Here is a 23,125-nt window from a genome sequence, read left to right as displayed (position 1 = left end):
TGTTTACTTGGATCAATGTTTCCGCTATTTCCCGGGAATTGATCCTTCCCCATTTTATTTGTATGAAGTGAAATCGCAAGCCCAGTATTCTTTTTCATTTTCATATATATTTTGATTGCATCAATTCATTATGGATCAAGGTTTCCATTCATAATCGGGAATGGATCCTTTTACCCTTGCGCTCGGTACCGAGGGCGCAAATGCGCTCGATCCGAGCCCTTATTCATTGTGAAGTGAATCGTAATGCAAGATTCTTTTTCATTTTATTCCTTTTATTATTGATTGCATCAATATTTATTTGGTTCAAGTTCCGCTCAGTCAGGGAATTGATCCTTATGCCCTTGCATTTGGGCCGAGGGCACGATTGCTCTCGGGCTCTATTATTATTATTGTTGGGTACATGGGTGCTGTGCGGGGGTGGGTAACGAGAACCCCCCCCCACCCCCCCCCCGCCCCCCCCCCCCCCCCCCCCCGCTCTGCTCCCACAGATGGCCCTTCCCTTGGGGGGGGGAGGTTATCTGCGTTCTTCTCCTCGCCCGATCCGTCGAGCGCGGGGGAGGGCGCTCGGTGCCCGATGTACAATTGTATTCGGGGTCTTCCACTCGTTCGGAGAGGGCTCACCCCCCCGCGCGAGGGGACTTCCCCCCCACTAATCGCTACTACTGTTATTTCCGCAGGTGCTACTGCCACGAGGGTGGACCTTGGTGAGGTATGGGCGTCCTTCCATTTGCAGGGCGTGCTAGTGTCCAGGGGGCTGCGGTTCTATGTCTGGGCCTACTGCGGTCACCCATGGAGTGGTGACCACGCTCCAGGTGACGACGTCCCTCCTCACCTGGTGTACTCGCCTCACGTGGTAACAGTCTTGCCTACAGCCGCTGTGAAGTGCCGTTCGCCGTACCGAGAGGGGGCGTGCCGCCGCCGCTCGTGGTTGCCGCGCTGCCGCGACCACACTTCCGCTGCCCTAGAGCTCGCCCCTGGACCTGCCGCCGGTACCAGGATGTTGCTGGCTTGCTGCCTCCACTTTTGGGGGGCATGCCTGTTTTCCGGTGATGGCCCTTGCCGTTAGCCTTGCCAATTCTGGGCTGACTGTCCATGCAGTTGCTGCGCTGGCTGTCCCTGCCGTTGCTGCGCTGGCTGTCCCTGCCGTTGCTGCGCTGGCTGTCCCTACCGATGCTGTGCTGGCTGTGCCTGCTGTTCCTGAGATGCCCATACCTGCTGACGTCGTCCCTGTTCGTGGTGGTACTACCCCAGACTTTGGTCTGTCTGTACAGGTGCGTCCGGGCCCTGTGGCTTCGGCTACAGCAGCCCCGGCTCCGCCCTGGATAGCAGATCTTACGTCTGTCCTGAGGAAGCTGACGAAGAAGAGGAGGAAGGTGTCGTCGTCGTCGTCTTCATCTTCTTCATCGTCGTCGGCTGCCGCCTCTTCCCCTTCGACTTCTAAGGCTTCACAGCCGAGGAAGAAGAAGGTTGCCTCCTCCCTCCTAAGAAGTCTCCCTCGGGAGCTTCTCGGGACCCGTCTCACCTCGGTGGGACGGGAGGGTTCCTTCCGCTGGTCCTCCTGCTCCTTCGGGAGCGGGGCCCGTCTCTTCTTCCGCAAGGAAGAAGACTACGGGGACCAGAGGGGTACCGGCTAACACCGGTACTTCCTCGCCTGGTGTCAGTGGTTCTGCCACTGCATCAGGGTCCGTCTCGGCCCCTCGTTCGCGGGAGGTACCGAGTGTACGGTCGCCTACCAGCGACCGTGCAGCCAGGAACCAGACCTCTGAGTCCGCTCAGCGTCAGGTTCACGGCACGGGGCGGAAGACTGGTGACAGCCGCTCACGCGACTCTCACCAGACCAGCTCTCGCTCTCGCGGCGACCAGAGAGCGATCGGGTACGGCAACCAGCACCAGCTCTTCTGACACTCGAGATCGGGGCCGCTGTGCTCAGTCCAGCCGTTCTCCACAGCGAGACGGTTCGACCAGGCCTGCAGCTCGATCGCCACCGCGGGTTGACGATCGCCTGCAGCCCTCCAAGCCTGCTGGTTCTGCCAGCGAGCGAGGAGGGAGCGTCAGGTCTGCCTCTCCCCTACCTTCAACCTCCTCGGGTTACACCGGGAGGAGCGAGGTATTGAGGAGTGATCGTGAGGGGTGCGCCCCTCATGATCCCACCACGACGCCCTACGTGCCAGGCACGGTTCTTGGACCGGCCAGGACGTATGCGCAAGTGGATGGAGAAGACCGAGAGGGCTGTCGCTGTTCCCCCTTCTTAGGAGGAAGGTTCTCGGAATATGCTCTTGTTCGAAGGGCTTAACGGTCCTACTCTGCAAGATGCTGTGACTTCCGAGATCCAGAGGAACTTTGCCGAGGTTATGGCGCTGATTCGTCAGCACAACGACCTCGGGGAAGGATCGCCGCTCCCACCAGCAGAGCCACGTCTCGGCTCGAGTCGTTTTGGGGCCCGAGAGGGAACCCAAATCGACGGTGGGTCTGCCGCGATCGGAGCTTGCCGACTGTGTTGAACCAGGTAGTCTCTCGTCTCCGGACAAGAAGGCGCTCTCAGTTCTGGCCGGTCGAACAAGCTACTTCACCTCCTCTACTGCGACAGAGGCGTTTCTACGTGTCTTCGGACACCGTATTTGAATACCCCTTAGGTCCTCCTGAGGTTTCGACCTCGACGAGGACTGGAATGAGTCGGAGGACGGTATCGGCTCTCTCCTGTCAGGTGTCGATCAGCCCCACCCAGACGACGTTCACAGTGGCGGCAGACCCTTACCTACAGTATGAGTTCGTAACCCTCCTCGGGGAAAACGTTTTCTCCTGACGATACGTTTTCCCAGGCTCTGAGAGGCCATCGCCGTAAGGCGATGGCTGCTCCTTTTCTTCTCCAACTGCTAGTTCTGCTGGGAAGGCGAGCCAGTATCCAATTCCTCCCCCATTCCCTCTCTCCTTACGGCTACGAGGGAAAGGGGAGGGATCCTACAGATATTTCTCTGTAAGATCCCACGTTAGGGGCTGCGCTACCGGGGGGACCTTCGGGTCCTACCTGACGTAAGCCCCTGTCGTTGAGGAGGGATCCTGCCCCTTTCTCGATTTCTACGGGAATCGGGAGGACCACCAGCCGATATCGTTTGACGAATTCGGTGGGGGGTTTCGCAGAGTGCTTAGAATTCTACGGAATTTCTAGCGCACTCAGAGTGTTCGAGTTTTTTACGATCTCCAAACACTTAGGCGAGACCACGGTCCAAAGTGAGCGAGAATCCCCGATAATTGTTACACGATAATCGGGAACCTCGCTTATGCTCGAATTCCTGTAATTTCTAGCATTTGGAAGAAGACTGCTGCTGAAAGAAGAGTATCTCACAGTAGGCGATTAACCTGGAATAGAGAAGAACGGACGGGAACTTCCAGTTTGGCTTGAACTATCGTCTTCGGTATTCTGTTCACCATTGAAGCTTTCCTTTGGGAAAGACTTCTCCTTCACTCTCTTGACTAGAGAACGAAGGCGGTCGATCTCCAATCCTTATTCTCATTCCTCGAGAGGAAAAGAATTTAGGATGGAGGTCGTGGTACAGAACCTACAAATATACTACGTATATTACCCTCGCGACATGATTCTTTTAACAGTTGAATTGTCCGGGGGTAGGCGCATACCGTAGTTAACTCTACGGTTTGTGACCGAGACGAATTGTATCTTAATTGAACTGCAACTCGGGGTTGCCTGCAACCTCCCAGCAGTTATCAGTTTCGATTTTAGATACTTGGTATTGTCATGACAACACCAAATCAGCTTTTGTATTTACCGAAATCCGTTTCGTTTAAATATAATTGCTCGAGCGTATTCTTTATGCTCGATGGTTCTAGCCGAACGCATTCCTTCGTGGAATAATGGATTACCTGGCAACTCAGGATGACGAGTCACCGAGAGCTACTGCGTATTGAACTGCCTGATAGCGGCTCAGTATCAGATAGGTCTCGGAGATGCACGGTCGGTTACGTCTCTCTCTCCCCTGGTTTGATTGACTACCGAACCGTATCTCTGCCCAACAATCATGGACTTAGGTCTCTGATTAACGGGGATTCTCGCAATAATGAAGGACCATCTACTGCTGTGACGCTCGATTTCATCGCCTTCGACATTGCGAGAATTTTCAACAGAGATATCTCTTGGACTCTTTCATCTTTCTGTTTACCGCACGGTAACAGAAGTCTGTACTAGTCTCCCGCTGCATCGCACCGCGATAATGCGAATGATTTTTGCAGACATCTGAGTTTGTCTTCAAAATATCTCGTATTCGTAGGTGTGCAATTATTCATTGCTCGCCCCGAATTAACAGATATGTCAGAAGACATCGCCTACTCTCCGACCTGACAGCTCTACTTCCAAATGTTCAGCCCATGAGAAGCAGTTCTTCAGGCAGTATTTCCCTGTCTTCATTACTGAAAAGCGCTCCGCTTTTATTGCAACTACGATCCTCACCGGACAGCAATGAATAGCGGTTAGCGTTCTCAGTCTTTGTAGCACAGGTTCAGAATCTTGAGAATCCTTCTCTCGGTTCAGCTGTGAAGACGTAGGTTGCATTTTCTGTACACCTTCGTCTTCAACGACACATAGTGTTGTTTCTCCTTAGCCGAGAATCAACTATACTATGAGATATCTTGCCATCAGGGACCTCGGTCTCTAGAAGGCAATTGACTTTCGCCTGTTGGGCACATGCCTTAAGAGAGTCATCACCTTGCCTTCTGGCATCGGTGACGAACAAATTATTTGTTTAATCTCTTGGCATAACCCTTTTAAGGCGAAGGTCACGTGACTTGCTCGGGTGCTTGGACAACTTGCCTCCTACCGAACGCAGTCAGTCGGCAGCTGTCAGAGCGCCCAAGTCTGTTACGAACTTCGCTGTGGACTTAGTTCAGTTGTTCCATAACAGTCTTTTCTTCGTCCTAACGGCTTGTCACAGTACCCATACCATCGACACCCACCATTGAGTGTCGGTGTCCTTTCCACTACCGAGAAGAACAACTTCGCTGCAGACGGATAGACCAGTATGGGTACAGGACATCACCGAAGTCGAGAAGAGGGATAGGTCATACGACCATTCCCTTCTTTTCCTCTGAGGTAATTGCATGACTTTTCCTGCGAAGTCAAGCATCCAGGGGATGGGGATTCGTGACGCTCGATTTCGTACCGAATTCGTAGCGAAGACTCTGAACCCTTCGGTTCCTGACGATCGGTTAGAGTCCTTCACAATCCCCTCCCTAATGGACTTCACCGCCTTCGATGCGAAGGAGATGCTGCTTTGTCCTGTGAAAGCGCGACCGCGCTTTCTGAAGAAACTCGACATCCCAGGCTGAGTGTTGAAGACTCTTCGTCAGCACCAAGATGACCTAGAAGTACACTCCCTCGAGTTACACAAGAACTTCTCCGTGGCGCAGGTACTGAAGGCAGGGGTCTGGTACAACCAGACCACTGGCACCTCCTTCTACCTTTTGGATATTGCCCACAGGTCCTTGGATCGTTTTCCTTGGGACCCGTGGTGGCTGCTCAACACGTTGTGTAGCTAACCCAGACCCTAGCAGGCTGAACAGCATCGAGTCCTGGTGTGACTGTAAGAATAGATATGTGAATGAGAGAGTGACTGGCTTCTCTTCATATCTTTTTCTCCCCCTCTACCTGTGGGTAGAGGGATACGGTCATCACCTTGCTGGATAAGGACGAGATGCCGGTGAGCTACTCGACAGAGCCCCATCCTATCCCTTTCACTAGGGATGGGAGCGAATATCCACCACTTCCTCCTACAAGGGGGGGGGGAAGTGGATGCCAACAAGAGACAAACCATAACTTTATGTTGCCTCTTGCAAATAGGAACTTGTTCTTGTTTGCTGGTACGAAGAGATACGCTTGCCTCTCTCTTAGTACTCGGTCCAGAGGTCTGACCATTGATCCTGCGGTGCACACCCCGATCAATCGGACAGAGGCTTGGATCCCTCCCTCGCTCTTACGACCAGGGAGGCATTCCAAGGTTGGGCGAACACCAGTCTGTTCACAAAAGACTCAGATTCCTCCCACCAAGAAGTGAGTCTTCCTATTGTAAAAGGACCGAAGGTTTGTATGCCGTGTCGGAACAAATGACAATTTGTCCAAAATTGCATTTTTCCTAACTATACAAACCTGAGGTCCTTTTACACATAGTCCCACCTCATGCCACCCCTCACTCTGCAGTTTTTGCTTGGGCCAAAAGCAAAAGTGATTTGTTTACCTCCCAGTCGCGCGCGCGCGCCTGTCGGACAAGCAGTTAACTACCGAACCCCTTGTTCGAAAGCTTACGACCTATCCAGCTGCCGCTAGTACCTTCCTATTGTAAAAGGACCTCAGGTTTGTATAGTTAGGAAAAATGCAATTTTGGACAAATTGTCATTTTTTCCGCTTCTGCGCTCACTCTGAAACGTCTCCGGCACACGGGAGACATTTTTTTTTTTACCGCTTCGGCATTTAAGGGTTAACTACCGAACTCCCTTGTTCGAAGCTTACAACCGTTCCAGCTGCCGCTAGTTACCTTCCTATTGTAAAGGACCTCAGGTTTGTATAGTTAGGAAAAATGCAATTTTCGACAAATTGCCATTTTTGGCCTCTTAAGTTGCACTGTAAATTTCAGAGACTTATTTCAGGAAAAAAATAGGATCATTGATGCCTGGAAATGTGATACTTGTAATGTAGAATCAAATACCATTATGTGTAGCCTAGCCAAACTCTGGAATGCCTAGATAATCTAGACTCGCCCTTTATAGGAGTACAGTATATGACAGAATCATGAATTTTTGTTATATGCTATACACCTGAAAAGGGGAAGGTCATGTTACACTATATTATGCTGCATAGTATTTAGTTCTACTTTGCCACAAGGTACTGTATTTCCATGAGTCAAAATCTGTTTTTCTTTTCTCAAATAAGTCTCTGAAATTTACAGTACAACTTAAGGCCAAGGTTACATTTTTCATAGGCCTATCCCAACATAAGAGGAAGGTCATCTTAATTACATAGTCAAAAATCCTGTGGGATGACCTGAATGAAGTGCATAAATTAAACATAAAGTAGAAAAGTATCATAAAAACAAAAACAAATATGAGTAGCACAATGATACAGTTATCAAATTTTAAAAGAATATATTCTTCCCATTGCAAATAATGTATAATATTTATTTAAAGAAATTATGCATGCAAAGTGGAGCAAAAAAAGGTAGAAAATGGACATGTAGGCAAGTTTGGGTTAGATGACTATAGTTTATTTAGGTAGAGATAACACTGCATGTCAAAAGGTAAACAAATTTAGGCAACCAAAACAGTGCACATCATGTTAGTGCAGTGGCATGGGGAATTTGTAATTATGGTGGTATAGGAAATTTGAAATATGTGCCACATTAGTTTAAGAACTGGATTATAGATACTATTCAATGTGAAGATCTACCTGTATTTTAAATGTTCAGTGTTAATAGTGAATAGTATTAATTTCCCCTAGTACTCATCTGTGATATATGGTAATTTGCAACCTGTTGTCTTTGAAGATTCATCGAGGTCCATTAAGTAAGCGGGAAGAATCCAAAATTGCTGAGGCAGATACTCCTGTCCCAGCTCCAAGGTCCCGGATATCTAATGGCACAGAATGTAAACCAGTGAGTGAAGTGAGACCTACATTATCGAAGCCAATGGTTGCAGTTAAGGTAGGTGAAGATGGTTAATGGATGAAATTTTTGTTAGTAGAACTTAGACTTTTGTGTGTTTTCCTCACATCTTTGCATTTTCATGATAATGGTGGTGGTTGTGGTTGATTTTATTTGTATTTGCTTTTATTAACGTGAGTAGAAATGTGTTTGGTGTAGTGATGTTCTGGGTAACAGAACTAATGTACTTGTTCTGTGCCATAAGGTTAAGATGCTCTACATTTACCTATTTGATATGTCAAAAATGTTTTTGGCCTACTGTGTATTTTGTAGTGATAAAACATTGTAATTTTGGTACTAGATGTATTGTTGTAGCAAAACTTACCCACCCCATATGAAAATATAAGGAGGGGGTCCTATATGCAGTTGTGAAGAAACACACCTCACAACTCTTGTACTTCTTAAAGCACCACTCTTTCACCCAAACGGTGGATTCTACCTATGTTAAAGTATAGTTTGCCTGTTGTGATAATGAAATATTTAAAGAAAAAACGGTTTATGGTTAATATCAATTATCCTTGGATTTTTTTAATGCAAGATTGACTCGTATGACTGATTATGTAAAATTATTTCATGATGTTAACTCAGGTTTCATCTGTTACTTTTCTGTACCTATGTAATTTATTTAAATTTATACTTAGAACAAATGTACTACGTATTATCTAGAAGGAATTGGATGTTTTCATTACAAACACATAATTTTTCAACGGTCTTCAGGTGTATCAGCTCAATTTCCTGATGCTAAAAGAGAATAATTCAGATTTCCATTGCACATTCAGGATCTAAAGTCCCCCATTTAGCAGAAAATGGTCATAGCAAGTGTTGTCTGAGCACTATTTGGTCATGAGGGAAGCAAATTACTTTATGTTAAGAAGATAACATTTTTTAGCAATTATATTTGGTTTGGTGCCATAATTTTTCAACTTCCCGAATAACTATTTTTTCATGAGGAGATTTGGTGATATTTGGACATTGACTCTTAGGAAATTAGAGCCAGAAAATAACTTAACAGGTGTGTATTGAGAGTCCCAGTGTTAGAAGGATTGACATAGGTTCATGAAATGGGCCAGTATCTTGCTAGTAGCACACTAAGTTGCACTGCCAAAGGACTAGATCCTTAATTGATCAAAGCCCTTACTCTTCATCTGCAATATACAAGCCAAGTACCCAAGTTGGCTACTTTGCATGACCTGTGACTAAGATTAGAGGGAAGGAGGAGAGAAGGTATACTTAGAATCTGCCTCTTCTTTTTGAGCGAGAGTAATAACTTGGCCCACAGGTACAATATTACAGATCAAAGGTTCCCACAGGTAACAACTCAACTTGACAGTGAAGTCCCTCCTGACATGGCACTCTTAGAGATCTCTCATGTGAGAAGATTGAGGAGGCTGAGACTGTAGTAGTATCTCCGAAAATAAGGCTGACAGAGGAGCAATCTCATGGAATGGCTCCTGGGAAGTCTACCAGAAGTGCAAGAAGGTCCAGAAACTAGGTTAACTATGGCCAAAGTTGAGCTATGAGGGTTATATAGGTATTGCTGGACTGCTGCATTTTGTCCATTTGATGAAGGAGGATGGAAGTGCATACCCCTCAGATTGTCTCAGGAACCTTAAAAGTGGTGCTTGCCTATGTCACTTGGTATGGCAAGGCCAAGCTGTTGATTGAGAAAATGGCAAAAAAAGTCTCATATTGTTTCTTACTGCTTCCAAAGCTTGTTGCAGATCTTGAGATGCAGGGCCACACAGCAAAAGTACTTGATTCCCCTGGTCAAGGTATGGCTATCATCTGGGATTTATGTGGGTACTATTAGAATATCCTTTGTCAGTTAGCACGTTGCAGAAGATCTGGTGACACCTTTGTACTTACATAAGATTGGCTACTATGATGGAATTTCCATCACACCTACCACTTTGTCAGATAGGTAATTCTTGAATGCTTTCAGGGTTATTTGTACCATCCTCATTACCAGCAGATAAAGGGGTGCAGATGTAAAGAATCCGTAGTAGGTTTAGGGCAGGAAGAGATTGGGTGCCCTATCTTGTAGGTTGTGCCCATCTAGTGACCAAGCTAAATCTGCAAGGACCCTTACAGAGTATAGGATAGGAAGGTCAACTGACTGATCTGTTAGAAACTGTTGATTGAGCTACAGCTGCAATCATGTTAGTCTGAACCAGCTGTGAGGAACTAGTTTTTCCAGGGAGTCCAGGTAGCCTAGCAACCTTAGCCGCATTTAAGAATCTTTCCTCATATATTAGCCTTAATCCTATAGCTTTCCCAGCTTAGAACAGAAATGCTTCCAATGCTTGAAAGATAGTCTATCATGTCCACTTGGGATTGTCCAGCAAAGATTATTTGAGAACCAAAATGTTCTTTCCTTTAAACAGAATTCTGTAAGTAACTTCATGGTAAGCCATATTCACACTGATTACTCTCAAAATGTTCATTTAATGTCCTTGGAATACTACGGCCTCTATCACTTGCCAGTGTCCTGCATTATCAGTATTCACTCTGCATCACACAACTGTTTTGTAATTGATGCTGGCTACCTTCCTACAGTCTCTAAGCTTCCAGCTTCCAACAGTCTCTATAAGCCTCCACCATTGGATTCAGATAAAGGGCAGCCAACTACTCCACCCTATCACTCTGAAGCAAACTGGAAGACAAAGAGAAAAAAGAAAATGAAGAACCACCCAAGCACCTACTGACAGACATAAACAGTACACATAAAATAACAAAAGTTCAATTAAAGAAAAGTACAATAAAAACTCAAATGTATTTAGCCTACCACAGAACCACTCATGTATGAACCACTCATGTATGTTGCCTCATAAGGGCGAAAATAACATTTCCAGAGTTTAAGACAGTGTAGGGATAAAGTTTCACCTCATGTGTAGAAATGCTGGGGCTTGTAGCCAGTGTGACAGATGTTCTCATCTCAGTCAACTGGGTGTTAACTAAAGATGAGTCAAAGGAGGCTACTTTACAATAAGTTATGATAAACCACCTTAGTCTCTGCTTAATGTTTGAAGAGTGCATCATAAGTTACAGATGTGATTGATATATATATGTGTGTGGAGGGGGGGGGCTGAATGGTGAGGGAAATGTACTGCATTCATAACAAATATGCTGATATTCACAGGTCTCACAGGTGTGCAAGGAAGAGCTGTTGTAAATTTTTTCCAAGGGTATAAGTCAAATAATTTACTTTCATCCATTTTTGAAATGATATTGTTTGTTGATAATCTTTGTTGTGCAAGGTTAGGAAGCTGAGAACACTCAGGTGAAGGGAAATTGCTGAAACTCATTGCAATTTTAAATATTTAGGTATGAATGGATTGCATATGTCCACCAGCAGGAGAATGTTAGGGAATCAGTGAGAGGAATCTCTTTGTTCATACTTCGAGGTGTGAGACTACTGAGAGGTATGTCTGGATCCTGGTTATTGATGAGCAAGAAATACTAAGGGATCTAGCAAAATGGTAGTGCTTATGAATCTCTGAAATGCTATTATCCTTATGCCATCTCTGCTGAGTGATAATGATTGGAGAGCTAACAATATTGGTATCAGCTCTTGGCAGGCTACTTTGCCTATTAACATCTGGCATTAAGGGAATAATCTCGTAAGTATTGCTCTCTTGCATAGGAAGTAAAAGTTCCCAGTGAAGCTTATACCAGAAGAACATTGCTCTGCATGTATCTCAGCACCCATAGAGAAAAATTGTGGGCCTTCCACCAAAGGTAATCTGTTTCAACAAGCAGTGTTGGGAGCGCAATCCCTTCTCTCAACATTAGGAGACAAGCCCTTGTCTCAGCTCTTCTGGTTCTCACAATGCTTCACAGTATATTTAGATAGTTGCCATTTGGACTGAGACGAGCCCTTACTTCCCTGATGAAGTCTTGACTGTAAACTTAACCTTTTAAGACTTATATATTAGATAATGTTATCTCTCTCTCTCTCTCTCTCTCTCTCTCTCTCTCTCTCTCTCTCTCTCTCTCTCTCTCTCTCTCTCTCTGCTAGACACGAGTTTATTGCAATGCCTATGGGAGGTGTAGATTGCAGACATATAAGCTGAATCATGAAAATTAAAAATGAACAGCTAATTATTTGTTAAATGTCTAATTAATCACTTCATAGAGAATTCAAACCACTAATGGTATCACGATTTCTTCACAGTATTCCATGAAGGTTAAAGTAGGTAAGAAAAACTGCTGTTTGCAAAAATCATAAATCCATTATACAGTAATTATGGCAATAAGTCAAAAGCATAGACCATAAGTAACAGTCAGTTACTCCAAGTAAGGAAACTCATAAACACTAAAAGTAACCCCTCCATCTTTTGCACTTACCATATCTCTAATGTGCCCTTTATTGCACATTTGTCTGCAATCCTATATCTGCACTACATCACACTAAATAGCAGAAGTGCAAATTGCTAAATTTGTACTACTTGTATGAGAGTTTATTAGAGAGAGAAAGAGAACTGTATGATATAGTCATGGAAGTTTAACACTTTGATTGTGAATTATACTCAAATACAGTATGGTACATACAATTTGCTAAGTATTTAACTGTTGTGTATGTAATGCAGTTTATGTAGAAAATGGGATCCATAGAGAGAGTACATAGAAAATGGGATCCATAGAGAGAGTACATAGAAAATAGGATCCATAGAGAGAGTACATAAGTCCAGTGAATGTGAAATAACCTAGCGTCCCAGAGACATGCATTACCAATCATCATTACTGGTGATCTGGTAATTGTTTTCATTATCTTGCCACACTTGTACATCCTCATTACCAGCAGATAAAGGGGTGCAGATGTAAAGAATCCGTAGTAGGTTTAGGGTAGGAAGAGATTGGGTGCCCGATCTTGCAGGTTGTGCCCATCTAGTGACCAAGCTAAATCTGCAAGGACCCTTACAGAGTATAGGATAGGAAGGTCAACTGACTGATCTGTTGGAAACTGTTGATTGAGCTACAGCTGCAGTCATGTTAGTCTGAACCAGCTGTGAGGAACTAGTTTTTCCAGGGAGTCCAGGTAGCCTAGCAGCCTTAGCCGCATTTAAGAATCTTTCCTCATATATTAGCCTTAATCCTATAGCTTTCCCAGCTTAGAACAGAAATGCTTCCAATGCTTGAAAGATAAGTCTATCATGTCCACTTGGGATTGTCCAGCAAAGATTATTTGAGAACCAAAATGTTCTTTCCTTTAAACAGAATTCTGTAAGTAACTTCATGGTAAGCCATATTCACACTCTGATTACTCTCAAAATGTTCGTTTAATGTCCTTGGAATACTACGACCTCTATCACTTGCCAGTGTCCTGCATTATCAGTATTCACTCTGCATCACACAACTGTTTTGTAATTGATGCTGGCCACCTTCCTATAGTCTCTAAGCTTCCAGCTTCCAACAGTCTCTATAGGCCTCCACCATTGGGTTCAGATAAAGGGCAGCCAACTACTCCACCCTACCACTCTCAAGCAAACTGGAAGACAAAGAGAAAAAAGAAACATGAAGAACCACCCAAGCACCTACTGACAGACATAAACAGTACACATAAAATAACAAAAGTTTAATTAAAGAAAAGTACAATAAAAACTCAAATGTATTTAGCCTACCACAGAACCACTTATGTATGAACCACTCATGTATGTTGCCTCATAAGGGCGAAAATAACATTTCCAGAGTTAAAGACAGTGTAGGGATAAAGTTTCACCTCATGTGTCGAAATGCTGGGGCTTGTAGCCAGTGTGACAGATGTTCTCATCTCAGTCAAGGAAGAGATTAATTACAACAAAAGTCAGTGAGTTTCTCTAAGCAGGACATGACTGAGCCACTAAGCTATTCATGATCATTTTCATTTGAAATCAAAGTCAAATTTGGTATGAAAAGGACTAATTCCCAACTAATAAGTAACAGGTGAACAAGAGTGGCTGTTTAAAATAAATGTTAACAGTGGAGAGCAGCAGCAGCAGTAGTAGCAGTAGCAGTAAGTCATTCACTGGAAGGTTAAATTAAGTGTAATTCACACTTAACAGTACTGCAGTGTAAAGCCCAAGAGTCCCAGATTATATTATTTATGTTTAAATGAAGGATAATATAAGCTGAAAGAGTAAGAAGTATGTAGAATCATTTGAGGAAATTTTTAAAAATTACCATTTTGTTCATGAAACTTACCTGTCAGATATATATATGTATAGCTGTATTCTCCGAAGTCCGACAGAATTTCAAAACTTATGACACGCAGTGGGAGATCAGGTGGTTAGTACCCATTCTCGCCGCTGGGAGGTGGGTATCAGGAACCATTCCCATTTTCTATTCAGATTTTTTCTGTCGCCGGTACTGTCAACACCTGTTTTCAGTACCTCCGTCTTAGGATTTTGCAAACTTCATTGCCGCTTAAGTATCTGATTGTCTTTTGGTTTATTGACTTGGATTTGTGGCTAGGCATACGCTATCGTGGATTGATTTGATTTTGGCTTTGACTGTTCTGTGGATAAGATGTCTGGATCTAGTTCTGCTAGTTTCAGAGTGTGTTGTGTGCAAGGGTGTAAGGTGAGGCTACCGAAAGCTTCGGTAGACCCTCACTCGGTATGCACGAGGTGTAGGGGGCATGTTTGTTTGTTGGATGATTGATGTAAGGAGTGTGAGAGTTTGTTTAATTCTGAATGGAAGATGTATGATTCGTATGTACGCAAGTTAGAGCGTGATAGAATCAGGAGGTCTTCCTCCAGGAGTGCTTCAGTGAGCAGAAGTCAGGGTAGTGATATGTCACCTGCTAACCCTTCTGTAGACTTTGTTTTACCTAACCCTGTGGTGTTGCCTTCGGGCCCTGAGGTTGTGTCTGCGGAAGGTAATGCCCTTTCTGTTATTATGGAGTCTGTCCATAACTTGGAGTCTAAAGTGCTCGCTCTCCAGTCTAGTGTTGTGAAGTGTGGTGATGGTGATAGTGCCCCTAGTGTTGTGGAGGGGGCGTCAGATCGGCCCTATAATGCCTCTAGGTCTAGACCTCTGTTGGACTCCCAGGACAAAGGGAGTGGGCAAGTCGAAAGCCGAAGGAGAGTTACGGGGACTCCCCACCGATCTGGCGTCCCTTCGGCAGGACCTGATGACGCTTCCCAGGCTGCCAAGGATCGTGCACGGGCACGAATCCTTAAGGATTGCTTCTCGTCCTCCGAGGCATCCTCCCCGCGCAGGGGTTGGAGCTCTCGGAAGGACTCTCGCCCTCTCAAGAGAAGTTTTAGAGAAGAGGATGCCTCACGTCCTCTGGCGTCCTCTTTCTCGACATGCGTTTCAGTCGTCGCCTGAATGTTTCTACGCCTTTCCACCGCAGAAGAGGACCAGGACGTCATCGGAGGATGACGCTTTTGAGCGCCCCAGTCGCTCTAAGGCCGTTCCTGTGAGAAGGAAGAAGATGTCCCCTCGCCCCTCGTCTTCTCACAGGATCAGCCCTTCACCTGATCGGGAATCTTCTCCATCTAAGAAGATTCTCCTTGACATGCAGCAGCAGTTGGCCTCATTTATCGCCAAGAGGGAGGCAGAGCCGCGTTGCTGCAGGAAGGATTTGAGGCTGCCTCAAGAGGTCTAGGCAGTCCCCCCCCTAGATCCTGTTTACCTCCTCAGCGCTTATCTAGAAGTATCGATGAGCGTCATGCAGGACGCTCTCTAGACCGTAGGGCTCGTCTTGATGACGATCGCCGTGCCTCTTGCCATGACGCTCCTCGCGCTCTTCTTCGGGATGCTCTGCGTGCTGCTCACCAGACACCTCTCAGGCTGCTCGCATTGACGCTTCTGTTGCTACTGCGTCCCGTCAGGACGCTCATCAGGAGGCTCGTCAATACACTCAACAAGACGCTCCTCAAGACGCTCTTCAGGACGCTCTTCAGGACGCTCGGCAGGACGCCCCTTTCGCTGATCATTGGAAAGCTTCAGTGTGTGCAGTCAAGGATCCCCGGCCTGGTTCTACAGACCCTTCGTCGGATAGGAGACACCTTTTGCGAACGGGGCCTCAAGGTTTAATTGCTTCACGATCTTTGAAGGACTTCTGTTGCTCCCGTGGATGAGGGAGAGTCTTCGGGTGAGTCGCAGCCTGCGGATGAAGAGGAACCTGCTTTGTCTTCATCGTCGGATTACAAGGTTTTGGCCTGCCTTTTGAGGGACTTGTTTGGCAACCAGTTTCAGCCCCTTGGCCCCTCGCTCTCCTCCTTCGCAGTTGGCTTCGTCAAAGATGAGGAAAGCTCCAGGCTTCATCAAGATGGCCACTTTGCTCTCTACGAAGAGAGCTTTCAAGAGAATCCATGACTGGATGGACTCCAGGAAGGCTCAAGGCAAGACTTCCTTTGCCCTACCTCCAGCAAGGTTGAGCGGAAGGGCGGGCATTTGGTACGAGACGTGAAAGGAAGCTGGTTTGAGAGTTCCTTCCTCTTCCCAGGGGGACTTTGCCAGCCTGGTAGACGCTCCTAGGAGGTCTCTCCTGTCCTCTGCAAAGGTTTCCTGGACGCTTTCAGAGTTAGACCATCATCTGAAAGGGCTGTTCAGGACAATGGAGGTCTTTAACTTCCTAGATTAGTGTTTGGGAGCCCTGGACCTGCAGTCTCGGAGTCCGGACTCACTTTCGCTTGAGGAGCTGTCCAGCGTCTTAGCCTGTATGGATAAGGCAGTCAGGGATGGTCCTGATGAGCTGGCCTCCCACTTTTCTACAGGGCTTCTTAAGAAGAGAGCCTTATACTGCAATTTCACGGCGAAGTCCGTGTCTCCTTCTCAGAGGGCAGAGTTGGTGTTCGCCCCTCTATCTAGCCATCTCTTCCCGCAGTCGATGGTAAAGGATTTAGCAGTCAGCCTTCAGGAAAAGGCGACCCAAGACCTCCTGGCTCAGTCTTCCAGACGTCCTGCAACCCATCCAACAACTCCTCTTGCTCAGGCTTCCAAGAAGCAGAAGCCCTTTCGTGGCGGTGCTACCTCGAGAGCGTCTCCTCGAGGAAGAGGTCTCTCTAGAGGCAGAACCCCTTCCAAACCCAGGGGTAAGAAGTGACGTGTCGGGCCTTCAGATGCCTGTCGGAGCAAGGCTAAAATAAGAGGGATGGACAGCTGGTCCCTCGAAATCATCGAAAGAGGATACAAGATCCCATTCCTCAAAGCTCCACCATTGAGCACGAAGCCCATAGATCTGTCGCCCTCCTACCAACCTGCGAAGCAACAGATTCTGTTCGATCTGCTCGAGCAAATGCTCGAGAAGAGAGCTGAAGAACAGGTTCTAGCACTAGAATCCCCAGGCTTCTACAACAGGTCGTTCTTGGTACCGAAGGAGTCTGGGGGATGGAGACCTGTCCTGGACGTCAGCAGGCTGAACCTTTTTGTCAAGGACAAATTCAAGATGGAAACATCTCAGTCTGTTCTAGGAGCCTTAAGACCAGGCGACTGGATGGTTTCTTTAGACCTCCAAGATGCCTACTTTCACGTCCCGATCCATCCTCAGTCAAGGAAGTACCTGAGGTTTGTCTTAAAGGGACAGGTCTTTCAATTCAGAGCTCTCTGCTTCGGACTAAGCACAGCACTGATGGTTTTTACGCTTCTCATGAGGAATGTGGCGAAATGGCTTCACCTCTCAAGGATAAGAGTCTCGCTTTACCTGGACGATTGGCTCATTCGATCATCGTCGGAGTCGAGGTGTCTGGAGGACCATCATACGACGCTGCAATTGACGAAGGCCCTAGGACTTCTGGTAAATTTCGAGAAGTCCCATCTGATCCCTACGCAGTCCATCATGTATCTGGGGATTCAGATGGATTCAGTGGCTTTTCGAGCTTTTCCATCCCTGGAACGTCGGCAGAACTGCTTAGAAAAAGTGTCAGCTTTCTTGGGGAAGGAAACATGCCCGGTGAGGGAATGGATGAGTCTGCTGGGGACCATTTCCTCGCTGGAGAAGTTTGTTTCCCTGGGGAGACTGCACCTCAGACCGCTCCAGTTTTTCCTGGCGGAGAACTGGAAAAACAAGGAAGATCTGGATGTGACTCTGAACATCTCTCAGTCGGTCAAGGATCGCCTAAAGTGATGGCACGATCCCCTAAAACTGGCAGAAGGCGTGTCTCTCAGCCTTCTGAACCCCGACCTAGTGTTGTTTTCCGACGTGTCCACTGCGGGTTGGGGAGCAACACTGGGAAAGGAAGAAGTGTCAGGCATCTGGAGAGGGGAACAGATGTCCTGGCACATAAATCTAAAAGAATTGGAAGCAATTTGGTTGGCTCTCCAGTTCTTCGAAGAACGAGTCTTTGGCCGAGTTGTCCAGATCAACTCGGACAATACCACAGCTCTCGCGTATATCAAGAAGCAGGGAGGAACACACTCTTGGTCCCTGTTCGAGTTAGCGAGAGAGATCCTGCTGTGGGCGCAAGCACGGAACGTAACGATCCTGACGAGGTTCGTTGCAAGAGTTCAGAACGTCCATGCGGATCTTCTCAGTCGTCAGCAGCAACTGCTTACGACCGAGTGGACTCTTCACCTAGAAGTATGTCACGAGTTGTAGAGGCTATGGGGACGTCCCTTAGTAGATCTCTTCGCAACATCGAAGACGAAGAGGCTTCCTCTATACTGCTCCCCTGTTCTCGATCCGGGAGCAGTAGCGATAGATGTCATCCTATGGGATTGGACGGGGATGGACATTTACACCTTTCCCCTGTTCAAACTCTTGGGAGAAGTGATCAGGAAGTTTGCGGCGTCAGAGGGAGCGAGGATGACGCTGATCACCCCGTTTTGGCCTTCGAGCGACTGGTTCGCAGAGGTCATGTCCTTCCTAGTGGACTTCCCAAGGACCCTGCCCGGGAGAGTCGATCTACTCAAACAGCCCCACTTCGAGAGGTACCACAAAAACCTCTCCGCTCTGAGTCTGACTGCGTTCAGACCATCGAGAAGTTGGCCAGAGCGAGAGGTTTTTCAAGACCAGTGGCAAGAGCTATTGCCAATGCAAGGAGAGAGCTTCCTCTCTTGCAGTTTACCAATCGAAGTGGGCCGTCTTCAGGAGATGGTCCAGGAAGAAGGGCATTTCCTCCACCACGACCTCTGTGAATCAGATTGCTGACTTCCTCCTTCATCTGAGGAAAGTTGATAAGCTGGCGGTCCCAACTATTAGAGGATACAAGAGTATGTTGTTGACGGTCTTTAGACATAGAGGTTTAGATCTGTCGAACAACAAAGACCTTCACGATCTTTTGAGGTCTTTTGAAACCTCTAAAGTGGCTCAACCAAAGATTCCGTCATGGAACTTAGATGTAGTATTGAAGTTCCTGATGTCGAGTCCTTTCGAACCTTTACATTCTGCATCTTTAAAGGACGTGACCAGAAAAGCTATTTTTCTAACCGCTCTAGCTACGGCAAAGAGGGTTAGTGAGGTTCAAGCCATCAGTAAACATATAGGTTTTAGGGAACATAATGCGGTATGTTCCTTAAGCCCTTCGTTCTTAGCCAAGAATGAAAACCCGTCCAATCCTTGGCCCAAGAGCTTCGAGATCAAGGGGATGGCAGAAATTATTGGGCAAGAACCAGAGAGAGTTCTGTGCTCTGTCAGGGCTCTCAAGTTTTATTTAGAAAAAATGAAAGAGTCGAGGTCCTTCAGACAATCTTTGGTGTTCCGTCAAGAGACCGGACTTGCCTATGTCGAAGAACGCACTGGCGTTCTTTTTAAGAAGTACTATCAAGGAGGCTCATTCGTCCTGTCGAGATGGTGATCTTGGACTTTTAAGAGTTAATGCTCACGAGGTGAGGGCCATCGCAACCTCGGTGGCATTTCAAAAGAACATGGCACTCAGTGACATCCTGGGTGCCACCTTTTGGCGAAGCAACTCTGTGTTCGCTTCACACTACCTGTGGGACGTGAAGACGACATATGAGAACTGCTGCTCGCCAGGGCCATACATTTCCGCAGATACAATCTTGGGGGCAGGAAGTAGCACTCATCCTATCCTGTAGAAAATGGTTAGGAGAGTTTTTAATGTTATTGTATTGGTTTATGGTTGTTGGGTCTGCCGCCAAAGGCGGACTTCCCATTCTTTAGCCTAAGTTATGTGGGATTAACTTTTGTTAGGCTTGGTCAGGTGGTGGTTTTTTGCTTCGTTGCCCTCATAGTATGGTCAATATGGTCTAGTCGCATTGACAGATCATCTAGAAATACCAGCTATACAGGTCACTACCTTGCTGGAGACTAGTAAAGCAGAGGCAGACTTGGGTGACAGTAATCACGAAGTCAGCTATGCTAACAGGTAAGGAACCAAGATGTCAATCATCTGCATGTAATTTGTTTCCTAAATCCTATTCTGTCTCTTCCCACCTCCAATGGTGGGATTCAGCTATATATATATATATCTGACAGGTAAGTTTCATGAACAAAATGATATTGTTATGATACAATAAAGTTTGTTCATACTTACACCTGGCAGATATATATAATCAAGTACCCACCCACCTCCCCTCAGGAGACAGAGACAGTGGCACTTGAAAATATGAATAGAAAATGGGAATGGTTCCTGATACCCGCCTCCCAGCGGCGGGAATGGGTACTAACCACCTGATCTCCCACTGCGTGTGTCGTAAGTTTTGATATTCTGTCGGACTTCGGAGAATACAGCTATATATATATATCTGCCAGGTAAGTATGAACAAACTTTATTGTATCATAACAATATCATATTCATCTGTGAACCTGAATATATCAATGGTGAACCCGGATTATTCTTCCTTAATTATTTTAGTACCCTCAAAGAGGGAGCTGATGACATGCAGGCTTTCATGAAGTGAAGGGTTTTTCTCAACCATAAAGGATCATAAAAGTTAGGTCTATCATTGATCTCAGAGCTTATTTTATGCATATGTGAACTTTTTACATCAAACATAAGGCAGATTTATCCATTAGAAGAGGAAAACCTTTATCCTAAACTCCAGTACACCATTGTTTTTACATTGGTTAAATTCATGTTTTGATCCAGAGGGCATGCCTTCACATAAAAGAGTTTTGTTTCACAAATCTTTTAATCATAAGGCCACATTTGTGGCTTTTGAATGCCATGTTGGATTAATTTCTCATAAAAGAAAATTAATTTCATACTGTGCATGTGTTGAAGGGTCTCAGTCAAGAAAGAGGGTAATTCTTTTGTGTTTTTGTACTTGCTTAGTACAGGGTACTAAAGTAGTGCCAATCTGAGGTGAGGGTTTGGCATGGCTAAAAACGAAAACACATGTTGCCATATCTTCAAGTTCTTTGTAGAGGTGGCCAAAGTCAGAGCTCTGTATTTCTTACTAATCCCCCAAGGGAATCATTACCCTAAAGTCAAAACCTATGTCCTGTACAGATTATCCTCCTTTCAGTAAGAGAGAGGAGTTATCCTTACGTAAGTAAAATGGAAAGGTTATTTTTATCTCTTTAAAATACTGCCACATACGAATTTGTATTACATTCTAGTACCATAAAAGTTCTTTTATCTCAGTAAGAGAGAGAGAGAGAGAGAGAGAGAGAGAGAGAGAGAGAGAGAGAGAGAGAGAGTCTCTCTGTTCTCTCGAAAAAAGAGTTTATCTCTCTGTTCTCTCGAAAAAAGAGTTTATCTCTCTGTTCTCTCAGAAATGTTAATAATTATATACATACACTTCTAACACTTCCAGCAAAACAGAGGGAGGGAGTTACCACTATGACATACATATCTTGTGTGGCAAAAGAGTTATCCTTATTTAAAAGAGCGAAATGGATAGATTATTGTATTTCTTTAAAATACTATCATATATGAATTTTGTAGGTACAGGTATATTATTATTATTATTATTATTATTATTATTATTATTATTATTATTATTATTATTATTATTTGAAAGTATTAATAAACATATATACATGCACTATAAAAATTCTCTTGTCTCAGTCAGAGAGAGAGAGAGAGAGAGAGAGAGAGAGAGAGAGAGAGAGAGAGAGAGAGAGAGAGAGAGAGAGAAATTACATGAACACTTAGTGGTAACGGCACAACAGCTCCTCCCCCTCCTGTCACATTACTTGATATATTTGACAGCTATAGTGCTTGGAGTTAGAGAGAGAAGACTGGGATTTCCTTCATTCTTACATAATTTTTTTAGATTTATAAACTAAAATCTTACTAATGCTTCATAGTATTTTCTTTAATGATTTGATATTATTGCTGTTTACATTAATATTAGTTTTTGAAAATAGTAAATCATTTATTTATCATACAAAAAACATACACCTTTGTAATAGAGAGAGAGAGAGAGAATTATTATTTTATTATGTGAAATCATTTAATCTTATTAAACTTACTAATACAGTATTAATCAATATTAATATTTGAAAATTAGTAAAACATTTTGTATCATAAGAATGTATTTAGTCATGAAAGTAGCATCAAAATACACTAATTTTCCATTATTTTTGTTGTAAAACTCTGCAAATAGTCTAATTTCCTGCAAATAATGGGTAGATATGGTCCAGAGAGAAATCCACGAATCCAGTGAACAGGAATATGTGGGGCCATTGTACATAGTGTATGTATGTATATATATAGATTTGTAGATATATACATACATACATACATACATACATATAGGCAGTGTCGGTTATCAGTGGGGTTCCGTTCCCGAGTGAATTAGATATTGAAGGACATTTGTAGCTCAAATAATTTATATGAATCACAGTGATGTGACAGTTATTCATAATATGGCTATATGCGGCAAACATTCAAATTTGTTAACATGTTATAGGGAGTTGGATATCAATTCTAATTACTAATACCCGAGTTTGATGGTGATTTGCAAGGTCGGCGTCGGTATAGACTTATAACCTCTCTTGTTAGCCAAATTGATAACGTCACTGAAGTCCTGATTTTTTCTCTGTTCGCTGGGCGGTGGTTCGAACCCATGAGAGTATGAAATGATTATCAACTAAAAAATTCCCTTTTGGTTTACATTTACGAAAATATATTAATTACGAGGTAGTGCGAATTAGATAATAATGGACATTTGTAGCTTGAATACTTTATATGAATCACAGTGATGTGATAGTTATTCATAACATGGCTACATGCAGCAAACATTCAAATTTGTTGACATGGTAGAGGGGGTTGGATATCGATTCTAATTATGAATACCAGAGTTCGACTGTGATTTATAAGGTCAGAGTCTGTATAAACTTATAACCTCACTTGTTAGCTGAATCGATAATGTCACCAAAATCCTGATTTCTTCTCTATCCGCTGGGCGGTGGTTCGAAACCACGAGAGGACAAAATTATTATCAACTACAAAATTCCCCTTCGGTTTACATTTATGAAAATATATTAATTCAGAGGTAGTGCGAGTTAGATATTAGTGGACATTTGTAGTTTGAATACTTTATATGAATCACAGTGATGTGATAATTATTCATAACATGACTACGTACAG

General features: G+C 44.9%; 1 protein-coding gene across 5 annotated transcripts in view; it reads left to right on the top strand.

Annotated features, from left to right (window-relative positions):
- LOC135216709 (coronin-7-like) overlaps positions 1 to 23,125 on the top strand; it is a 502,494-nt gene that overhangs the window by 207,287 nt on the left and 272,082 nt on the right. For all 5 annotated transcript variants that reach the window (XM_064252162.1, XM_064252161.1, XM_064252160.1 and 2 more), the window contains one exon: positions 7,542 to 7,697. In XM_064252162.1, the coding sequence (XP_064108232.1) occupies positions 7,542 to 7,697 (156 nt within the window). The remainder of the gene's footprint in view (positions 1 to 7,541; positions 7,698 to 23,125) is intronic.

This window comes from Macrobrachium nipponense, chromosome 6 (genome assembly GCF_015104395.2).
Source record: "Macrobrachium nipponense isolate FS-2020 chromosome 6, ASM1510439v2, whole genome shotgun sequence".
NCBI lineage: Eukaryota > Metazoa > Arthropoda > Malacostraca > Decapoda > Palaemonidae > Macrobrachium > Macrobrachium nipponense.
This window is presented reverse-complemented; position numbering and strand designations above follow the sequence as displayed.